At 44.1% G+C, this 23409-nt stretch overlaps 2 protein-coding genes across 3 annotated transcripts in view; both read right to left on the bottom strand.

Moving 5' to 3' along the window:
- Positions 1-7221, bottom strand: part of LOC115206243 (calpain-5) — a 40036-nt gene extending 32815 nt beyond the window's left edge. The window contains exon 1 of the mRNA XM_029772973.1: positions 6832-7221. The gene's annotated coding sequence lies outside the window, so the exon portion shown is untranslated. The remainder of the gene's footprint in view (positions 1-6831) is intronic.
- Positions 7222-12252: 5031 nt separating this feature from the next.
- Positions 12253-21803, bottom strand: LOC115206241 (DCN1-like protein 5). 2 transcript variants are annotated; one of them, XM_029772971.1, is made up of 11 exons: positions 21685-21803; positions 19486-19556; positions 19221-19263; positions 19025-19127; positions 18119-18210; positions 13807-13877; positions 13615-13706; positions 13401-13509; positions 13137-13241; positions 12871-12973; positions 12253-12792 (listed from the first exon to the last, which is right to left on the bottom strand). In XM_029772971.1, exons 4-11 carry the CDS (start codon positions 19093-19095, stop codon positions 12734-12736), a joined length of 702 nt encoding a protein of 233 aa, XP_029628831.1. In that variant the 5' UTR covers positions 19096-19127; positions 19221-19263; positions 19486-19556; positions 21685-21803; the 3' UTR covers positions 12253-12733. The 2 variants fall into 2 exon arrangements, with proteins under 2 accessions (XP_029628831.1, XP_029628832.1); XM_029772972.1 differs by lacking the exon at positions 19221-19263.
- Positions 21804-23409: the final 1606 nt, after the last annotated feature.

The following is a 23409-nucleotide window of genomic DNA, read 5'->3' as shown; positions in this document are numbered from 1 at the left end:
GTAATTGGCCGACTCCGACCACGGTAAAGGAGGTGCAGCGGTTTTTAGGGTTTGCCAATTACTACCGGAGGTTTATCCGGGGTTATGAGCAGGTGGCTGCTCCCATTACCTCACAGTTGAAGGGGGGGCCGGTGCGTTTTCGGTGGTCGGCGGACAGAGCTTTTGGTCGTCTGAAGACTCTGTTTACCGATGCTCCCGTGCTGGCGCATCCGGACCCCTCTTTGCCATTCATAGTGGAGGTGGACGCGTCCAAGGCTGGTGTTGGAGCCATGCTATCACAGCGCTCGGGCACGCCCCCGAAGCGTCGCCCCGGCTCTTTCTTTCAAGGAAGCTCAGTCCGGCGGAGCGAAACTATGATGTGGGGGATAGGGAGTTGCTAGCACTGGTAAAAGCTCTGAAGGTGTGGAGATATTGACTGACCACCGTAATCTGGAGTACATCCGGGCGGCGAGGAGACTGAATCCTCGTCAGGCTAGGTGGGCAATGTTTTTCACCAGATTCCGTTTCACCATCTCATATCGACCAGGTTCCCGTAACGCTAAGGCCGACGCACTGTCTCGTCTCTATGATACCGAGGAGCGGTCCATCGATCCCACCTCCATACTTCCGGCCTCTTGTCTGGTGGCACCGGTGGTATGGGAGGTGGACGCGAACATCGAGCGGGCGTCACGGTTAAAACCTATTCCACCACAGTGTCCTGCGGGTCGGAGGTACGTCCTGCTTGGTGTTCGCAATAGATTGATCAGGTGGGCTCACACGCTACCCTCCTCTGGTTATCCGGGTATTGAGCGGACGGTGCGGGGTCTTAGAGGGAAGTACTGGTGGCCCACGTTGGCAAGGGACGTGAGGGTTTATGTCTCCTCCTGTTCGGTGTGCGCCCAGTGTAAGGCTCCTAGACACCTGCCTAGAGGCTCCTAGACACCAGCCCCTCCCCGTTCCACAGCGGCCTTGGTCCCACCTGTCGGTGGACTTCCTCACCGATCTCCCTCCGTCACAGGGGCACACCACGATCTTGGTCGTTGTGGATCGGTTTTCTAAGTCCTGCTGTCTCCTCCCTTTGCCCGGTCTTCCTACGGCCCTCCAGACCGCGGAGGCCCTGTTTACACACGTCTTCCAGCACTACGGGGTGTCTGAGGACATAGTTTCTGATCGGGGTCCCCAGTTCACGTCCCGGGTTTGGAGGGCGTTTAAGGAGCGTCTTGGGGTCTCGATCAGCCTGACCTTGGGTTTTCACCCCGAGAGTAATGGGCAGGTGGAGAGAGTGAATCAGGATGTGGGCAGGTTTCTGCGGTCCTATTGCCAGGACCGGCCAGGAGAGTGGGCGAGGTTTGTGCCATAGGCCGAGATGGCTCAAAATGCACTCCGCCACGAACCTGTCGCCGTTTCAGTGCGTGTTGGGTTACCAGCCGGTCCTGGTACCATGGCATCAGAGCCAGACCGAGGCTCCTGCGGTGGAGGAATGGGTGCAGCGCTCAAAGGAGACCTGGAGAGCCGTCCAGAAATCCCTTAAACGGGCCGGTGGACGGCAGAAGGAGAGCGCTGACCGCCACCGCAGTGAGGCCCCCCGTGTTCGCGCCGGGGGACCGGTTCTGGCTCTCGACCCGAAACCTGCCCCTCCGCCTGCCTGCCGGAAGCTGGGTCTGCGGTTTGTGAGGCCATTTAAAGTCCTGAGGAGAATAAATGAGGTGTTTTATAGGTTACAGCTCCCCCCTTACTACCGTATTAACCCCTCGTTTCATGTGTCTCTCCTCAGGCCGGTGGTAGCTGGTCCACTGCAGGACGTTGAGGTGGGGGAGGTCCCTCCGCCCCCCCTGGACTTTTAGTTTGGTTTTGTCTGTCTTGTGTTTCACCTGTTTTGAGTTTAGGTTCATTAGTGGGTTATTTATTCTCGCCCCACCAGTTTGGGTTCGTGCGGGATTGGTTTTTTTTTTACCTGTCGTGGTTTTGGGTTGCGTTGTATTTTCTTTGTCTTTAGTGTACAGGCGTACTTTCTAGACTGCGTTCTGGACCTTTTTTGGTGGACAACTTATTCTGGTCCTGTGCATGTTCATTTTGTTTGGACTCAGGAATAAACACTCTTCTCTTGCATAATTTGTCTCCTGCGCCTGACTTCACCCCTCCAGCGAGAACTGACAGACGGGCTCATGGTAATGGCTGGAGCAGAATAGTATCAAATACATCAAACACATGTTTTTGATGGTTTCGCTCCGGCAATTATTATGAGCCGTTCTCCCCTCTGCAGCCTCCAGTGAGGAGGGGAAAGGACAAGGGAGTGGTCGGTTCGCAACAGCTAGAAGTACTAACTACACTGAACAAAAATACCTTAGCTTTAAGGCTCATTTTTGTGGTGGGGAGTCTATGAGATTTATGCCAAGAAGAGGGCAAACAAGAGAAGGGTGTTTGTGTGTGCGTGTGTGTGTGTGAGTGAGACAGTCCCATTATCTACATTGTACATTGAAAGTAGAGAAAAATAAGCACTGTTATTCAACACACACAGCACACACCATATGAGTCACACCATAACATAATTCTCCAGTCATGTGACACATCCAGACAAGAGACACTCCTAGTTTACCCATGGATCACTGGGAGTAACCCGATCCAACTCTAATGTTAGATCAGAGGTTCCCAGACCTTTTAGCACAGTGTGCTTAGCATAGAGTCTGTCTGCTAAACACACATAAACTGCTACTGTTCACTGATCTGACAGTCAACAGGACTCTCTGGTAGTCATGGAGATGCTTATTGGACAAATCCAGGCAGTCTGTAATCATGTTAGCGTTTGACAACCCTGTTAGAGACAGAACACACTACACAATGCAGACAAACACACTACGCACACTAGTACACACACACACGGTTTACCATAGACCTCTCCTGGAGAAGACAGGAGGGGAAAGGAGAGGGATAAAGGGAGTGGTCAGTTCACAACAGCTAGCAGTACTAACTACACTGAACAAAAATAAACAGAACATGTAAAGTGTTAGTCCCATGTTTCATGAGCTAAAATAAAATCCCAGAAATGTTCCACACACACAAAAAGCTTTTTTCTCTCAAATTTGGGTCACAAATTTGTTTACATCCCTGTTAGTGAGCATTTCTACTTTGCCAAGATAATCCATCCACCTGACAGGTGTAGCATATCAAGAAGCTGATTAAACAACATGATCATTACACAGGTGCACCTTGTGCGGGGGACAATAAAAGGCCACTCTAAAATGTGCAGTTTTGTCACACAACACAATGCCACAGATGTCTCAAGTTGAGGGAGAGTACAATTGGCATGCTGACTGCAGGAATGTCCGCCAGAGCTGTTGTCAGATAATTGAATGTTAACTTCTCTACCATAAGCTGCCTCCAACATTGTTTTAGAAAATGTGGCTTTTTAAAAAAATTGATATATTTCACCTTTATTTAACCAGGTAGGTTAGTTGAGAAAAAGTTCTCATTAACAACTGCAACCTGGCCAAGATAAAGCAAAGCAGTGCGACACAAACAACAACACAGAGTTACACATGGAATAAACAAACATACAGTCAATAATACAATAGGAAAAAAGTATATATACAATGTGTGCAAATGAGGTAGGATAAGGGAGGTAAGGCAATAAATAGGCCATAGTGGTGAAATAATTACAATATAGCAATTAAACACTGGAGTGATAGATGTGCAGAAGATGAACGTGCGATTAGAGATACTGGGGTGCAAAGGAGCAAAATAAATAAATAACAGTATGGGGATGAGGTAGTTGGATGGGCATTTTACAGATGGGCTATGTACAGGTGCATTGATCTGTGAGCTGCTCTGACAGCTGGTGCTTCAAGTTAGTGAGGGAGATATGAGTCTCCAGCTTCAGTGATTTTTTCAGTTTGTTCCAGTCATTGGCAGCAGAGAACTGGAAGGAAAGGCGGCCAAAGGAGGAATTGGTTTTAGGAGTGATCAGTGAAATATACCTGCTGGAGCGCGTGCTACGGGTGGGTGCTGCTATGGTGACCAGTGAGCTGAGATAAGGCGGGGCTTTACCTAGCAAAGACTTATAGATGACCTGGAGCCAGTGGGTTTGGCGACGAATATGAAGCGAGGGCCAGCCAACGAGAGCATACAGGTCGCAGTGGTCGGTAGTATATGGGGTTTTGGTGACAAAACGGATGGCACTGTGATAGACTGCATCCAATTTGCTGAGTAGAGTGTTGGAGGCTATTTTGTAAATGACATCGCCAAAGTCAAGGATCGGTAGGATAGCCAGTTTTACGAGGGTATGTTTGGCAGCACGAGTGAAGGATGCTTTGTTGCGAAATAGGAAGCCGATTCTAGATTTAATTTTGGATTGAATATGCTTAATGTGAGTTTGGAAGGAGAGTTTACAGTCTAACCAGACACCTAGGTATTTGTAGTTGTACACATATTCTAAGTCAGAACCGTCCAGAGCAGCGATGAGCAGTGATGCTGGACGGGCAGGCAGGTGCGGGCAGCGATCGGTTGAAGAGCATGCATTTAGTTGTACTTGCATTTAAAAGCAGTTGGAGGCCACGGAAGGAGAGTTGTATGGCATTGAAGCTTGTCTGGAGGTTAGTTAACAGTGTCCAAAGAAGGGCCAGAAATATACAGAATGGTGTTGTCTGTGTATAGGTGGATCAGAGAATCACCAGCAGCAAGAGCGACATCATTGGTGTATATAGAGTGTATACAGAGGCAGTACGTCCAACCGGCATTACAACTGCAGACCACGTGTAACCATGCCAGACCAGGACTTCCACATCCGGCTTCATCATCTGCGGGATCGTCTGGGGAGGGGTGGGGGTGCTGAGGAGTATTTCTGTCTGTCTTTTCACCACAAAAGCCCTTTCGTGGGGGAAAACTCATTCTGATTGGCTGGGCCTGGCTCCCTAGTGGGTGCACCCCTGCCCTGTCATGTGAAATCCATAGATTAGGGCCTAATGAATGTATTTCAATTGACTGATTTCCTTATATGAACTGTAACTCAGTAAAATCTTTGAAATTGTTGCATGTTGCGTTTATATTTTGTTCAGTGTATACTACTACAGGAATACTGTATGCAGTTCAGTCAAACATCGCTACTGTTTGGACTTAGTCTACTGGAGGTCTAGATGGAGCTGTCACAGACCTACCTATACCCATTTATTCCTTACAGATCTGAGGGAGTAGGAACTAGGGAAGGGGACTATGGGTATGAATGGAACATGGCCAGCCTAGCTGTGGGTTCTGTCTGGGAAGGGGACTATTGGGTACTGTCTGGCCTGACAGGAAACAATGTTATCTCCATCTGTCAAAATCACTACTACTACTCTCTGTCCCCTCCAAATCCATCTCTATCGCACTCATTCTCTCCGTCCTTTTACTTACATTCTTCTTCCCGTTTGCGCCGCCTGTTTGTTTTCATTCTGTCTCACTGTCCGTCTCTTTCCTTTCTTTCTCCATACTACCATTCGTTCTATCCCAAACTCATCATGTATCACTCTTTGTATCCATCTTTACCACTACAAAGACCAACAGTAGCCTAATCATGTTCCACCTGTCTCAATCAATGAGAGAAGATTTGAAATAGACAAGATGGCAGCATACACATAGTTGGATTGCATCATGGAGCAAAAAATGTATGTATTTAATAACGGAGCATTTTCTAAAATTCAAACGAACCACCTGCAACTGGACATACACATTTTAGAAGATGCATGTTTAGCTGAACCGAGAACGAAGATAGTGTCACCAAGTTAAGATTAGTCTAAAATTCTCTGTGCTATGCCAAACAGTACCTATCCTGTAGAGGCTAATGGAGCGTCACATTAGCCCATTACAATCTGTTAGCTACTCTAACCACAACACCAACCCAATGTTAGCGGAGGCTGTGACTGGCACGATGTGTGGGTGTTCTTCAGGCATAACACCGTAACAGACATGGCAGACTGAAATGGCAGAGACAAACTATACTACAACCGTCGCTTTGTTCACAGTTCAGTCCCATTGAACAGTTAAGTCCTACAAGACTCATCAGGCTTTCGAACTTCTGAGAAATGAGGTGGGGGATGGAGAGAGAAAGAATGTCAGGATTCATAACAGACCTCCACAGCCTGTGCCAAAGGTAGTAGCTCTGCTCAGTAAGTCTAAACACTACTGAAATTGTAAACACATTTTACAGTTGCTGCAGCTGCTGGGAGGAAACTCTTACAAAAACATATTGCGGTTTTGAACCTGCAGTAAAAGTGCAGTACCTGCAGTCCACTATGGTGTTTTGGAAGAGCAGTAATTGCAGAACAACTGCAGTTATACTTCAACATTACTGAGGTAAAAATAACGTATTTTGGATGCAGTTACACTGCACTCTGACTGCAATCATTTTTTGTATTCTGCTCTCCAGCCACACACACGGAGATAGTAGGCAATTTAACTGAAATAACGAGGAAAAACGTGTTTTATACTTGAACACACAGCAGTTGGTGGCCAAGTAAAACTAAACCCCATGATGTACTGTACTTCGCAATAACGGAGTTGCACAACGACTTGTGTGGGCGGACTGGAGTTCCGACATCACATAAAATTACGTTTTTATTTAAAAAAAAATTTAAATCCTGTTTTTGATAAAAATGTCATTTTATGTTACGTCCGAGCTCCAGTCCGCACTCAACTCCGTTGATGTGAAGTAGGCCTACATCATGGAATATCATTTTACTTGGCTGGCGGTTGGTAAAATCGTTCAGATACGTTTACATACATTCAAAAGTATCCATATTTGCTGTAGGCTATGCTCTAGAAAAGTTTAAGTATGTTCATCCATCGTCAAACCGACTGTCTGCTTTAATTAGGCTAGTTTACCTTGGAAGAGTTGACTCCCTCGATGACGTATTCGTTTCTCTCCCGTCCTACTGGGGCTTCAGTCGGAGTGATCCCTCGTTCCCTCCGGGAGGCTGCTCTTCTGATGCACGAGCTCCTCGGGACTCGCTTGCTGTCTCTTTCGCGCTCTCTTTCTCTCTCACACACAGGGGAGGGTGTCTTAACGGCTGGAGCTGAGCTCAAGCTACTCTGGTTCCCTGACTATGTTGATCCGAAACATGTGGTGTTGTATTAGACCTACTGCTCCAGTGACATGATCAAGTTGAATCAAAGCGCTTAAATATTAACTGGAGCCAACTGTTTTTCATAGAAAACATTTGAGAATAAATCTAGTCCTTTTTGCCTAGTCATTTCAAAAAATGTGTGACGTTGATCTTACTTGGACATCCATTTCCGTTAGATTGTGGGCAAAACGCCTCACCTCACTCTTCATAAAGAATTTCCATTCCTAAAACGACTTCGTAAACCAATATATATATATTTTTCAGAATTAGGTCTAATTCGTTTCAAAACGCACAAAGAAATATATAATGTTGGTGTACAATGTTTTCTTAGATGTATGCCTGCACAGTAGCATGCGTTTAGGCTGCGTTCACACAAGCAGCCCAATTCTGATCTTTTTACACTAACTGTGTTTGAACAAATCAAATTGCAGCCAGTATACAGCAGCCACTATGCAGCAGATCGGTCAATTTGCCATTCTGGAAACAATGTAAAACTTTCATCTAATCAGTATCAAGTTACAGTTTGTTTGGAAACAACATGTTTTTCACGTCTGTGGTATTTACAGTACTGCAGCGCCCTCCGGTGGCCATCGGGTGAAACGACAACAGCGTAATGTACTGTGGAGTAGAGCCAGTGACCGAGGTGACGCTGTGTCATTAATGTTTAACCCCAATGTACCGGAGTCACCGGACATATGAAAAGTCATGTGAGAAACTGCACTTTACACTATACTGAACTGAAGAAAGACAACATTCACATCCGACAACGGGGGAGATGGACATGAAACATCTAACTTGTTAATTTAATTTAAGACGGTTTGTTGTATAAGGAGATATACTGAGAACAAACTACACAGTAAGTCATAATGATATTGTGATGAGGATCATTGTATTGTAATATTAATTTTCCCAGAAGACCATTACTTATTCACCCTGTGTGTTTCAATGAAGGACTATGCCAAGAGAAAGTATATCAAATACTTGTTTGATTGGTTAATTGATTTATTGATTGCTTTATTATTTGTTGAATATAAAAACATGTTACTCCACATGGGGTATGATGAGGTGATGAGGTATTTGTGGCATTCTGAGAAACATTGTCCTTACTGTGTGTGTGTGTGTAGAGTGGTGGGAATGGGAAGAATTCTGGGGTCTCTGCTGCCAGCGGCTCTGCTGATTGGCTCAGCCCTCTGTATGGGCGTGGTCAGTCTAACCCTAAGCCACACCTCTAGGGTCAGAGTTCACAAAGGGAGGAGCCTCACACTGACCTGCATGAACACAACACATGCAGGTGAGATAAAAACACACACACACACAAAAGACTACCTTTGTGGAATGTCACGTACGCCTGTTATACTGGTGTGTGTGTGTGTGTGTGTGTGTGTGTGTGTGTGTGTGTGTGTGTGTGTGTGTGTGTGTGTGTGTGTAGGAGTGGTCCAGTACTGGCACACCCCTTTCGGTCGGGTCCAGAACAGCAGTCTTCATGCCAACCAGAAGGATGTGGTTGCTATGCAACGAGATGGTAGCCTGCGGATCCACATTGCTTCTCCTCACCACAGCGGGCTGTACTACTGCCTCCTACTGGCCGGAGGACAAACTACACTCACACCCTACCTGCTGTAAGTACTGTTGTAAGGCAGTCATGTTGTGTTAATACAGTAGTGCACTATATAATAGGGTGCCATTTGGGACTCATACATTCATTCACTCTTTACCTCCCTCAGGACTGCCAGCAGTCCACAGGACCATGCGGTTGAACACAGGCGGGCGGTCAGGAGTATTCTGGGTGGTTATGGAGAGGAGAGGGATGTTGCCGTGGTTTCTGACGGTGTGTTTGCGGCAGCGGTGACGGCATCAGTAGTGGTGACGTTCCTGGTGGGGTTCAGCTCTGGAGCTTTGAGCAGGACACTACTGGACAGGTGCATTGCTTTATCTACCTATATTAAACATGTATTCACCTTTATTTTACATTTGATAAAGATGAAGTTCAGTATTTTACAACTTCATGTTAGATGGGTCCTCACCCTGAAAGTAGAATATGGGCCAGGAGAAACTAAATCATGGTTAGTTGAAACTTGTAGTGGTTGTTTAAAGAAAAACGAACCATGGATTAGTTTCTCTTGGCCCATATACTGCTTTCAGAGTGACAGTAGTCTAGTTGTAAAACACTGAACTTCCCATTTAAACAGCATCAATATTAAATACAGATACATTTTACCACAACTCCTCTCTAAGGTGTGTGAATTGGGTGCGTTCGCTAGGACAGGAACGTCGTAACCATGGTGAAACAGTCAGCGTGGCATTCCGGAAGGATGTGGAACAAGAGGATGAGGATTACTCTGCCTCGACGACAAGCGTTACCATGGAGAATGTAAGCCCATCTCCACCAGCCAAACCTCAGAGAAGCTTCAGGGGCAAACATCATGAAGAGCCTGCTTACCTGGAGGGCTGCCACCAGGGGAGAGGAGAGGAAGGGAGGGAGAGGGGAGGAGAAGAGGGGAGGGAGGTGGGAGACAGCACAGATGGAAAAGAGAAGAGCAGGAGAGAGGGGGAGGAAGAAAGGAGTGACAGTGAGGAAGGGAGAGAGGGAAAGGAGGGGAGGAATGAAAGTGACAGGGAGGAAGGAAGAAGAGAGAGTGAGGAAGGGAGAGAGGGAAAGGAGGGGAGGAATGAAAGTGACAGGGAGGAAGGAAGAAGAGAGAGTGAGGAAGGGAGAGAGGGAAAGGAGGGGAGGACAGAGTGTAAGGAGAGGACAGAGAGTGAGGGAGAGGTTGAAGAGGGAGGATTTAGAGGTGATAGTAGCAGTGATTCAGAAGAAGGGTCTGTTGGGGTGAGAGAGGGGGGAGTGGAGAGGCAGGGGGAGGGAACAGCGGGAGAAGAGAGGTGTTCTCCTCCCCGGCCCGCCAGACGGAGCCGTGTGATTCGTCTGTACCAGTACGATGAGGAGGGGCATCGCTATAGTCACCTGCCAAACCCCGCCCCCATGGAACATACTTCCCCCGCTCCCCGGGCCAAGCAGCGCTCGCTGTCCCTCACCAGGCTCAACACCATCATGGCAGCTGCCACCGCCAGCCCCCTGGACCCACAGAACCCCCCGGGCCGAGACTCAGACCCCCAGGACTCAGACCCTGACCCTGAGGAGAGGGACACAGCCAGTCCAGCCAGCCCATCCCAGGGCCAGGCGAGACCAGTCTTTCAACTGGAGATATGACATACAAGATCTAGGCCTGTATTCATAAAGTGTCTCAGAGTAGAGCTGCTGATAAATGATCTGGTCCTAGCCTGTCCATATAATCTTAATCATTATGATTTAAAAGGCGAAACTGGTTCAAGATCAGCCCTCCTAATCTTGATAGATGCAGCCCGAGCAGAAAGATCAGGGTCATGTTTGAAACAGAAAACAAAAATGTGTGTTTCCTACTGGACAACTTTAACAGTTAGTGCCTCGCCATTTCACTCCATTGTGAAACATTTTCTCAATCACAAATTCTCACACACAAATTCCCAGACACATTTAAGAGTTTGACTTGTCATCACATCCAGCAGATTCCATTATTGTTTTGTAAAAGCAATTGGAAATAAAACATTACAAGTAAATGTTAACTTTGGATGATTGTGTTGCTGACCTGCTGCACCCTCTTTAACCACTGTGATTATTATTATTATTTGACCCTGCTGTTCATCTATGAACGTTTGAACATCTTGGCCATGTACTGTTATAATATTCTGCCTTTCCAGGGAGTTTTTCCTAGCCACCGTGATCCTACATCTGCATTGCTTGCTGTTTGGGGTTTTAGGCTGGGTTTCTGTATAGCACTTTGTGACATTGGCTGATGTAAAAAGGGCTTTATAAATACATTTGATTGATTGTTAATTTAAAGTTAGTCCCTGTGTATTTGGTTCTAACCTTGTCCCCAGGTTATGATTGCACATAGCACTAATACACCTGGAATAACAACTATAGTCTGGCCTATGTTGGAGTGAACAAAAAAATATTAAATTATTTGACCGAATCACACGACTGCAAGACAGGGGTACACAAATTAGAGGTACACAATACAGGAGGAAGTGTTTGGAGGGAGGCGATTGATTAAATATAAAGCTGATGGCTAATGGTTTGGGACTTGTTTGTGTTCTTTCTATTGGGTTAATTTCCCTGTATTTTATATACACTGAGTGTACAAAACATTGGGAACACCTGCTCTTTCCATGTCATAGACTGACCAGGTGAATGCAGGTGAAAGCTATGATACCTTATTGATGTCATTTGTTAAATCCACTTCAGTGCAGATGAAGGGGAGGAGACAGGTTAAAGAAGGATTAATAAGCCTTGAGACATGGATTGTGTATGTGTGCCATTCAGAGAGTGAATGGGCAAGACAAAAGATGGTAGTAGTTGCCAGGCGCACCGGCTTGAGTGTCAAGAACTGTAACGCTGCTGGGTTTTTCATGCTCAACAGTTTCCGTGTGGATCAAGAATAGTCCACCACCCAAAGGACATCCAGCCAACTTGACACAACTGTGGGAAGCATTGGAGTCAACATGGGCCAGCATCCCTGTGGATCACTTTCGACACCTTGTAGAGTCCATGCCTGACGAATTGAGGCTGTTCCGAGGGCAAAACAGGGTGCAACCAATATTAGGAAGGTGTTCCTAATGCCTTTACACTCAGTATATATTTCCATACTGAGGTTGGAATAATACTGTGAAAATGATTATGCCCTTTAAGTGTAAGAGCTGTTTGCAAAGACCGCCTGAAATTTCAGCCTGTCTTGGTGGGATGGGGTTTTGGCCTGTCTGGTGACATCACCAGGCAGTAAATTTGTTAATAGACCAATAAGAAAGAGTTTCAAATCTCTCTGCCAATAACATCTTGTTTTCCCCTCCCCACTCAGACCACTCCCAGACAGTCCTAGCAAAATTCTTGCCTGAATAATTGCTATTTGCTAAGTTGTTTCTTTTTTAGCATTTTAATTTAAAACAATCACAGTAAGGTACTTAATCGTTACCCTGAATTGATTTGATATTGACATAAAAACGGCTGCATTGGACCTTTAACAAAGGCCATGTTTGACATGTTGATCCACCAGACCATAAGACAAAAGTCTCTGGTAAATGAATTTGGTAGTACCAATCACAGCCCAGTATATTTGGTTGTAGCGATGAGGTTAGAAGCAGGTTTGGTACAATTCCATTCTTTATTCTTGTTCTGAAGACATACTATAAACAAGGTAAGACTCAAATGAATGGAATAAATGTTAAATGAAACAGAAAAATTCCCCAGTCGATCTTAACAACACTGGCTAGAGAACTGTGGCCACAGATGCAATACATATGAAAAATAGTTATTTAGTTATTTTCTTCTTGTTGAACTTGTTTAAATTAACACTGAAAAAGTATTTTCAGAGAGAAAGAGAGGACTTCACTGTTTGTCCCACGAAGCACAGAGGCCATCACTGGAAGTGTGTGTGCGCTCCGTGACACTGTATGCGTGTATGTGTGCACAGTCCATGGAAGGTGTGTGTGCCATTTCTGTATATTTCAAATGGAGGCAGAACATCCTCATGTGTGCTTCTCTCTTTCACTCTCTTGCATTGCTTCTCTCTCTTGCTTTCCTGCTCCCTCTTTCTCCTCTTCTGCGGTTTGGCGAGTGTCCTCCCCTATAGTGCTGCCAGCCGAGCTTTCTGCCACTCCACAAACTCATCCAATAACACCGGCCCTGCAGAGAGAGAGAGTAGTGTTAGTGTGAGGGACTGTGTATGTATGTTTTTTAGTGTGTTTTAGTGTGTGTACTCACAGGCTCCATCCTCGTCATAGTTACTGAGGTCTGTGCTGACTGTACGACTAAACTCTAAGACGTTATACCACTGGTCCTTATTCATCACCTTGTACTTGGACTGCTGCAGGGGAGGAGAGAGAAGCAAGGGGGATGAGAGAAAATGGAGGAAGAGAGTGTAGAAAAGCGGGGAGAGGGGGAGGACAGAGAGAAGAGAAGGAGATGGATATTAGGAGCGAGTCAATGCAGGAACCACACAGCTGTGTTCAACATAGGGTGTGTGTTACCTCCAGAAACTGGTTGAAGACAGGGAACAGTGGCCATGTTCTCCCCAGTAGCAATGCTAGCATGGACTTAGCTGTGTCCATGTCCAGACTCCTCTGGTCCTTATCCTGGGGGAGAGAAGGGGAAGAAGAGAAGAAGGAGAGGCAGATGGAGGAGTAAGATAGATGTTAAAGAGGGAGAGATAATGTAAGTACATCTGCCATCCAGACCCTCTCCTCAGGAAGTCAAACCATTTCCTGACTATGAACCAGTGATAGATGACTCACTCTGGCAAAGTCGAAGGCGTATCTGTAGATGTTTTTAAAGATGATTGTGTCGTTGAGCTGATTGCGCAAGTAGTCCAGTTTCCCCTGTAACCTCTCTATGCAGTCACACCTATAGGGGGTGTAGTGTCACAAACAAACATGGTTTCCCAGTCACACCTATAGAATCAGAAGCGTCAGAAACAGACATGTGATGTGGTAAATCAAGGTTACTCACTGTAGTAAAGTCATTCCCTTAAGCCACTCCTCCTTAGTGAAAAATCCCATATTTGGTGCTTCTAGTTTCCAGGCTAAAACTAACATGATTATCTGAAAAAGAGAGAGGGGAGAAAGAGAGGGGAGAGAGAATATGCATCATAATTATCAACGATGGATGATGGGTGGGTGAAGAGAAAAGAGGAAGACTAACGTTTTCTGGTTCCACTCCAATGTCTTCACAGAACTTCTCCATCCCCTCTGGACCCAACACCTCATCTGGACCTGGCACAAACACACGGGAAGCATGCACAAAACACACAGAATGGTATAAATGACTCAATACTTAGTGACCAATAATCAACTTGAGCTTTCCTTGCGACTTAAAGAGTTCTAATCTGAGTGTGTATCAAAGTTAATAGGGCAATCTATGATCATCATGATGTGACACAGTGCCTTCAGAAAGTATTCACACCCCTTGACTTTTTCCACATTTTATTGGGATACAGCCTGGATTTAAAAATGATGAAACAGATTGTGTCATCGGCCTACACACAATATCACATAACGTCAAAGTGGAATTACATTTTTTGAAATGTTTACAAATTAATGAAAAATGAAAAGCTGAAATATCTTGAGTCAATAAGTATTCAATCCCTTTGTTATGGCAAGCCTAAAGTTCAGGAGTAAAAATGTGCTTAAGGCAATAATAGTGTTTAACATGATTTTTGAATGACTACTTCATCTCTGTACCTCACGCATACAATTATCTGTAAGGTCTCTCAGTCACACAGTGAATTTTAAACAGATTCAACCACAAAGACCAAGGACGTTTTTCAATGCCTCACAAAGAAGGACACCTTTTGGTAGATGGGTAAAAATGAACAAACGCAGACATTGAATGTCCCTTTGAGAATGGTGAAGTTATTAATTACACTTTGGATGGTATATCAATACACCCAGTCACTCAAAGCTACAGGCGTCCTTCCCAACTCAGTTGCCGGAGAGGAAGGAAGCCACTCAGGGATTTCACCATGGTGATTTTAAAACTGTTAGAGTTTAATGCCTGTGATAGGAGAAATGGATCAACAACATTGTAGTTACTCCATAATACTAACCTAAATGGCAGAGTAAAAAGAAGGAAGTCTGAACAGAATAAAAAATATTCCAAAACATGCCCCCTGTTTGCAAAAAGGTACTAAAATAAAATTGAAAAGAATTTGGCAAAGAAATAAACTTTATGTCCTAAATACAAAGCATGATGTGCATGATGTTTGGAGCAAATCCATAACAACACATCACTGAGTAACACTCTTCATATTTTCAAGCATGGTGGTGGCTGCATCATGTTATGAGTATGCTTGTCATCGGCAAGGATTAGGGAGTTTTTTTAGGATAAAAAAAACGGAATAGAGCTAAGCACAGGCGAAATCCTACAGAAATTCTGATTGAGTCTGCTTTCCAACAAACACAGAGACAAATTCACCTTTCAGCAGGACAATAAGCTAAAACACAACACCAAATATACACCGGAGTTGCTTACCAAGATGACATTGAATGTCAAGTGGCCTAGTTACAGTTTTGACTTAAATTGGCTTAATCTATGGCAAGACTTGAAAATGCTGTCTAGGTATGATTAACAACCAACTTGACAGAGTTTGAAGAATTAAAAAAATAATGTGCAAATATTGTGCAATCCAGGTGTGCAAAGCGCTTAGAGACTTACCAGAAAGACTTATAGCCAATTTTCCTCTACTGTGCGAATTGTCATCAAATCAACGCAATACTATCCCCTTTCAATGCAACATACTGAAATAAACTACAGATTCTATTGCATTGACAGTCATGACTCCGTGTTGCATTGACAGTCAGACCGGTGCACCATAACCAATAGGAACTTCAGTTTTCCTATATGCAAATAGACCATTGCCATACAGTGGGGGAAAAAAGTATTTGATCCCCTGCTGATTTTGTACGTTTGCCCACTTACAAAGAAATGATCAGTCTATAACTTTAATAGTAGGTTTATTTTAACAGTGAGACAGAATAACAACAAAAAATCAGAAAAACACATGTCAAAAATGTTATAAAATGATTTGCATTTTAATGAGGGAAATAAGTTTTTGACCCCTCAGCAAAACATGACTTAGTACTTGGTGGCAAAACCCGTGTTGGCAATCACAGAGGTCAGACGTTTCTTGTAGTTGGCCACCAGGTTTGCACACATCTCAGGAGGGATTTTGTCCCACTCCTCTTTGCAGATCTTCTCCAAGTCATTAAGGTTTCGAGGCTGACGTTTGGCAACTCGAACCTTCAGCTCCCTCCACAGATTTTCTATGGGATTAAGGTCTGGAGACTGGCTAGGCCACTCCAGGACCTTAATGTGCTTCTTCATGAGCCACTCCTTTGTTGCCTTGGCCGTGTGTTTTGGGTCATTGTCATGCTGGAATACCCATCCACGACCCATTTTCAATGCTGAGGGAAGGAGGTTCTCACCCAAGATTTGACGGTACATGGCCCCGTCCATCGTCCCTTTGATGCGGTGAAGTTGTCCTGTCCCCTTAGCAGAAAAACACCCCCAAAGCATAATGTTTCCACCTCCATGTTTGACGGTGGAGATGGTGTTCTTGAGGTCATAGGCATCATTCCTCCTCCTCCAAACACGGCGAGTTGAGTTGATATCAAAGAGCTCCATTTTGGTCTCATCTGACCACAACACTTTCACCAGTTGTCCTCTGAGTCATTCAGATGTTCATTGGCAAACTTCAGACGGGCATGTATATGTATTCTTGAGCAGGGGGACCTTGCGGGCGCTGCAGGATTTCAGTCCTTCACGGCGTAGTGTGTTACCAATTGTTTTCTTGGTGACTATGGTCCCAGCTGCCTTGAGATCATTGACAAGATCCTCCCGTGTAGTTCTGGGCTGATTCCTCACCGTTCTCATGATCATTGCAACTCCACGAGGTGAGATCTTACATGGAGCCCCAGGCTGAGGGATGTTGACAGTTCTTTTGTGTTTCTTCCATTTGCGAATAATCGCACCAACTGTTGTCACCTTCTCACCAAGCTGCTTGGCGATGGTCTTGTAGCCCATTCCAGCCTTGTGTCGGTCTACAATCTTGTCCCTGACATCCTTGGAGAGTTCTTTGGTCTTGGCCATGGTGGAGAGTTTGGAATCTGATTGATTGATTGCTTCTGTGGACAGGTGTCTTTTTTACAGGTAACAAGCTGCGGTTAGGAGCACTCCCTTTAAGAGTGTGCTCCTAATCTCAGCTTGTTACCTGTATAAAATACACCTGGGAGCCAGAAATCTTTCTGAATGAGAGGGGGTCAAATACTTATTTCCCTCATTAAAATGCAAATCAATTTCTAACATTTTTGACATGCGTTTTTCTGGATTTTTTTGTTGTTATTCTGTCTCTCACTGTTCAAATAAACCTACCATTAAAATTATAGACTGATCCTTTCTTTGTCAGTGGGCAAACATACAAAATCAGCAGGGAATCAAATACTTCCCCCCCCCACTGTATATGGATCTGTGCCATTCACTATGAACTGGACTGTGTTTAGAGCATGAGTGGTCACAAGTAGATGCGCTTGTTTTGAGATCAAAGCAAGAGCTGCATGTAGCCAGTTGTGTACATTTGTTCATATTCTTTGCTAATAAGTAAGTTATTAGCTCAGTTATAGCTCATTTCCAGTCAGTAATGGGGGAGTGGTTTTGTCCTACAAGAGCAAAAAACAGGTGCCTTTCTAGGCATCTTTGAAATGTCAGTCAGGTAAATAGCTTTTTTCTGTCTTTAAGGGGCAATTTGAGAGGCTTGAATAAGCTAAGTAGCCAAGAGGCAGAGGGTAGCATCATTTGTCTCATTCTCTGTAATATTGGTAAGGGAATAATAATGCATTTTATTTCGTAAAGTGATTTCTTGCATCAAACACCACAACATGTTCAGTCACCTCCTTGTCTGAAGGACAAGCGGATAAACAGGTTAGTGTCAATCCCTAAATGTTTTTTTCAAAAGTCTCATGGAATGTAGGCTTACATTGAACATCACACAGTGGCTGCTACTGTAGGCTGAATACATTTTGGGATACATTTTCTCCATTGTTTTTTTATGGTAGGCCACTCTGGTAGACCTACATTATGATCAAATAGCCACAGTAGCCTACTAGGCCACTGTTATAACCTTAAAGCGAGAACAGCCTCAGTGTTCACAGTAAACGCGCGCCACAAGTTGCACAGAATTTTTACAATGTTCAAGTTTGTGCTCAGCAGACCAGAAATTTGCTCAGTGCCGAAATGTTTTTGAGGGAACATTGCCCAGAGCTGTAATCACTGCCAAAGGTGTACATGTACTTACTCAGCGGTGTGAATACTTATGTAAATGAGATATTTCTGTATTTTATTTTCAGTAAATTTGCTAATATTTCTAAAAACATGTTTTCACTTTGTCATTATGGGGTATTGTGTGTAGATAGGTGAGAAATAAGTCAAGGGGTATGAATACTTTCTGAAGGCACTGTACCTGTGTACTCGTAGAACCAGGCCAGACATTTCTTATTGGAGAACTGGTCTTCTGGGCTGATCAACCGGCCTGGAGCCTGGGGTCTGCAGAAACTACAACATACAGGATAGAACACAGTCAGAAACTACAATATACAGGATAGAACCCAGTCAGAAACTACAACGCGGGTTTGAACCCAGTCAGAAACTACAACGCGGGTTTGAACCCAGTCAGAAACTACAACGCGGGATAGAACCCAGTCAGAAACTACAACGCGGGTTAGAACACAGTCAGAAACTACAAAGCGGGATAGAACACAGTCAGAAACTACAAAGCGGGATAGAACACAGTCAGAAACTACAACACGGGATAGAACATGGTCACTAAACAGACTCGGACAAATGCATTAGAGGAGTTCTCAGGATATTCAGTGTCACACACACTCCTCCCCCTCTTCTTTCCTGTGGACTGACTGAGGTCTGTGTTGCATAAGGGGACAAATATGTGCTGAGTGTTGAGTTCTTTAAGTCAAGCAGCCAGGCTCACTGCACAGAGCAAAGCCAGCAAGCAGCAGCTGCAACACACACGGTGGAATGGGTGAGGAGGAGGGTCTACAGTAGAAGGGTTGGGTGAGGCAGAGTTCCACTACAGCTCTAAATACAGCAGTATCGGGGGGGGGGGATACCAAACATCCAATAGTGGAGGATGGTGGGAAAAGTGGTTAGGTGAGGAGCAGGAGAGGTGGGTGAGGGATGGTGGGTGAGGAGAAGGAGGGTAGGATTGGTGAGTGAGGGATGGGGTGGTGAGGAGAAGGAGGGCAGGGGTGGTGGGTGAGGAGCAGAAGAGGTGAGTGAGGGATGGGGTGGTGAGGAGAAGGAGGGCAGGGGTGGTGGGTGAGGAGCAGGGGTGACGGGTAGTGTTCCTCACCAGGTGATTTTACACTTCCTGAGTCCCGGGTCATCTGAACCTGAAGACTTCCTCTTCTTCTTTACAGGCATCGCGGAGTCACCACACGGGTTAACTAGCTGGGCTGGGTCCACACACACACTGAATGTCAGCTCACCCAGCCAAAAGCCATACCATAAACAGTATACTATTTACAGATAGTATATAGGAGAAGTACCTATGTATTTCTGGTCTCCTTGTCCATTCAAATCTATAAAATTCTATAATGAAAACACAGTTTACAGTGAGACTTGATGTGATGAACTACATAGTACAATAACATTATAAAGCATACATAAAGACAAGACGGTATGGTCACATCACATAGCTAATCAACTCTTAGAATGCCCCTACTCTGGCAGAATGCCCCTACTCTGGCAGTGGCTCAACTAGCTATAGTTCTGGGCCATCCCAATAGTTCCCTCATGAGTCTGTTAACTTACAAATCTGTCCAGCGTATGTGATATTGTCTGTAGATCTGCCTCCTCAGCCAGTCCGAACACTGTGTACTATCCTACAGCAACAGAGAGTGAGGGAGAGGAGAGATGACATATTAGCTAATATACTGGCAAGCTATCTTTGTCTTGTGTAAGTGGTTTTTCGCCGTTGTGTGCCAGACAAGGCGTAAACCACAGATCAGATAACTCCCATGTTTAATGTTAGCCAATTGACTGTATATCGAAGCAGCTAGCTAGCCTAAACAAACAGATCTCATCCAATGTGGACCTTAGCCCATTCAATAGACAGTAGCTGCAGTGGTGTAGTGCTGCCTGGAGAAGTGGGTATACTCTAATTTTCTGTGTTTCTGTACTGTACAATGTAGGCCTACAGTACATGTGATGTCAGTTTGCAAACCAAATTGATAAAAATCAGATATAATTCTGCCAGGTAGGATTACTTTGCAGTCAACATTAAATTGGGTAGGCCTTAGGAAATGTTATTTGAAACAGCACTGTTACTAACAGCATTTACTGTTAGTAACATCTTTCCTGCATACCCTACCGGCTACCGGCTACCATTGTCGTTATTTTGTGAGCTGTTCCATGCGACAACCAATTGAGAGGCATGCTCTTGCTGAAACTAGGCTGTGTGTGGCGTGCATGTGAATACACTGAGTGTACAACACATTAAGAACTCTTTCTCTGCTCTTTCCATGACCGACCAAGTAAATCCAGGTGAAGGATATGAATTCTTACTGATGTCACTTGTTAAATCCACTTCAATCCGTGTAGATGAAGGGAAAGAGACAGATTAAAGAAGGATTTTTAACAATTCAGACATGGATTGTGTATGTGTGCCATTCAGAGGATGAATAGGCAAGACAAAATATTTAAGTGCCTTTGAATGGGGTATTATAGTAGGTTCCAGGCTCACAGGTTTGTTGTCAAGAACTGCCTCCACTGCTGTTTTTTTCCTCACACAACGCTTTCAACAGTTTGTAGAGTCAACCTGGGCCAGCATCCATGTGGAATGCTTTCGACACCTTGTAGGGTCCATGCCCCGACGAATTGAGGTTGTTCTGACAGGGGGGGTGACACATCAATGATCGCTACTCTACTAGCTAGCTAACGTACATAGAACTACAACAAATAACGATATTCATCAACACACATGCAGGAGTTTCTAGCATTGTCGTAGGTGCTAGTTAACGTTAAACACTGGTCTGAATAACTGCGTCACCGTAATGCAGAACGGAGAGAAACAGTCATAAACCCACTGTACCTGGTAACTAGCTAGATAGCTTGTCTAAATATTAACTATAGTACAATGCCAAAGTACGGAAGAACGGTTGTTATCAAAACCAATTTGAAAATATACAAGATTTCGTATGACAGGTATTGCATGAGTACTAACGTTAGCTAGCAATGTTTACTGCGTTTGCGAAGCCAAAGCAAAGGCTAACAATATGCATTGATGTTCCAAATCAAATTGTATTCATCCCATGACCGGAATACAACTGGTGAAGACTTTACAGCGAAATGCTTGCTTACGAACCATCCCAACGATGCAGGTCTTAAAATGTCACATTAACTTACCGGATGAACGTTATTTGGCAATCAATTTACGTTAACTAGCTAGCTAACGTTAAGTGAAACAAGGAATATAATCTTGATCTGGCTAAATCTATACATGTAATTATTCATCTCAACCACAAAACTAACTAACGTTATGTGTATAAAGATCACAACAATACACACGACTGGGGCTTTGCTTCTTTGTAGTTATCAACAAGATTAAGACATAGCTAGCCAGAGTTAGCTAAAAATCTAAGCTAATTAGTTCGCTAACTAGCCAACTAACGCGGGTAGCTAACATCCAACTACTTCAGCTAACCAGTTCGCAGGTTATTTCTGTCATGATGTTCAAAAGCCAACAGAGTCGAATATGTCGGACCATCTAGCTAGAATACATGGGGTACAGAGATCAGTCGAATTCGACCAAAACAATGGAAACGATTAGCTGGAATGTTAACTAGCTAACGGTAGCTAAGTTAGTTTCTCAACAGAACTTGAAGTCAGAAAACAGAAAACGTATTTAGCCGTTGTTGGCTAGCTAAATATTTGCCACAGGTTTACGTCAGTTCATCCACCGGTTACAACACCGTTCTGGATATTATAATTATGTGAATATTTTATGCAAACCTTGGATTCCAAGAGTTGTATTTCTTTTTATGCGAGTAGATCATATACTTTCACGGTTGATCACTTTCCAAGTGGTAAAAGCAAACTGCTTTCTTCCGGGGCAACAGAGAGCTATGGAACGTACCACCTGATTTCAAGGGGTGCGCGATTGAGTCGTACTAGCTATGGAAATAAATCACATTACAGGTCGAATTATTCGAATATACATTTTACCGTGCTTGATTTAAAATATCGAAAGAAATATAACTACGGATTATTACTCGGGCTCCCGAGTCGCGCGGTGGTCTAAGACACTGCATCTCAGTGCAAGAGGCGTCACTGCAGTACCTGGTTCGAATCCATCACATCCGGCCGTGATTGGAAGTCCCATAGGGTGAGGCACAATTGGCCCAGCGTCGTCCGGGTTTGGCGTCATTGTAAATAAGAATTTGTTCTCAACTGACTTGCCTAGTTAAAAAATATATTATGTATAAATAAAACGCCAATATCACACGATCTTCTGTGCCATAAAGTGTCAGACCTCTTGGAAGAGGCCATGACATGTTAACATACAGGAAGGCTACTATCAAAGTACACAGAGGAAGAAGCACATATTCATCTGTCTATAGAAATCAACAGAAGACAAAGGAAACCAAGAGCAGCGGAGATGACCCTCTTTACAGTACAGTTTTTATTAGCCAGGAAATAAATTATATTTAAAAAAAGCAGAGTCACGAACAAAAAAAATAAAAAATAATGCAGCACATCAAAGAAGTTGAGCCCAAAAGCCAGAATACTCCCATTCAAAATGTACAGCATTATATATTTTTTCTCAAAGTAGGGACACATTCATCTGGTAACGTTATGATCAGTAAAACCTAGTTTTTACACAAGGCTCCGGATATGCAAGTAGGGAAGGAGAGGAAGAGATACATGTCTTATGATTACCCATCTGTCTACCATCATCACAACCACTTAAAACTGAAGCAAGATGTCAGTCTAGTCTCTTGACACAATAAGACCTGCTCTACCTGACATTTCTGTGCAGAGAGAAAAACATGAATTATTACAACAAAAGTTGAGTTTAAGTCCTAGTTTAATACTGTTCATTTGTTGTTACTCATAAAGTGGCATAAATTGTCATCTTAAAACATTGCTGAACATGGCAAAAATCCAGAGAAGCGCTAAGTGTATCAGCATGAGTTACATTAAGTACATTACATTACTCTGATAACATATCTTAAGAAGAATGCACTAATTGTAAGTCACTCTGGATAAGAGTGTCTGCTAAATTACTAAAATGTAATATCACTTTGCCTACGTTCCAAATGACACCTTATATAGTGCAGTACTTTTGACCAGAGCCATATTGGCCCAGGTCCAAACAGTAGTACACTAAATAGGAAATAGGGTGTCCTTTGAGACACTCTTCTTCTCCAGGTTGTTTTGATGCAACAACTACAGCAGTGATGCATAACCATTAACGTCAGATTCCAGGGAAGGAAGACATGAAAACAACAATGGTACTAAAACCTGTCTACCTGCTGGACACAATGTCATTCAGTGGACGATATAACTGCATAAACTGTCAATGATGATATTAACACACACTTTTTATTCACAAAGCGCTGATATCCTTCAGAGTAACTGTTCAAAAGTTGAACTAGTCAGTCTGTTGAGAAATGTAACTAGCTCATGTGGAGAGCCTCTTATTGCCAACAGTTTACAGGTAGTAGAGGAATTATC

This window comes from Salmo trutta, chromosome 13, assembly GCF_901001165.1.
Source record: "Salmo trutta chromosome 13, fSalTru1.1, whole genome shotgun sequence".
Lineage (NCBI taxonomy): Eukaryota > Metazoa > Chordata > Actinopteri > Salmoniformes > Salmonidae > Salmo > Salmo trutta.
Note: the sequence above shows the minus strand (reverse complement) of the source record. Positions and strands in the feature narration are given on the sequence as shown.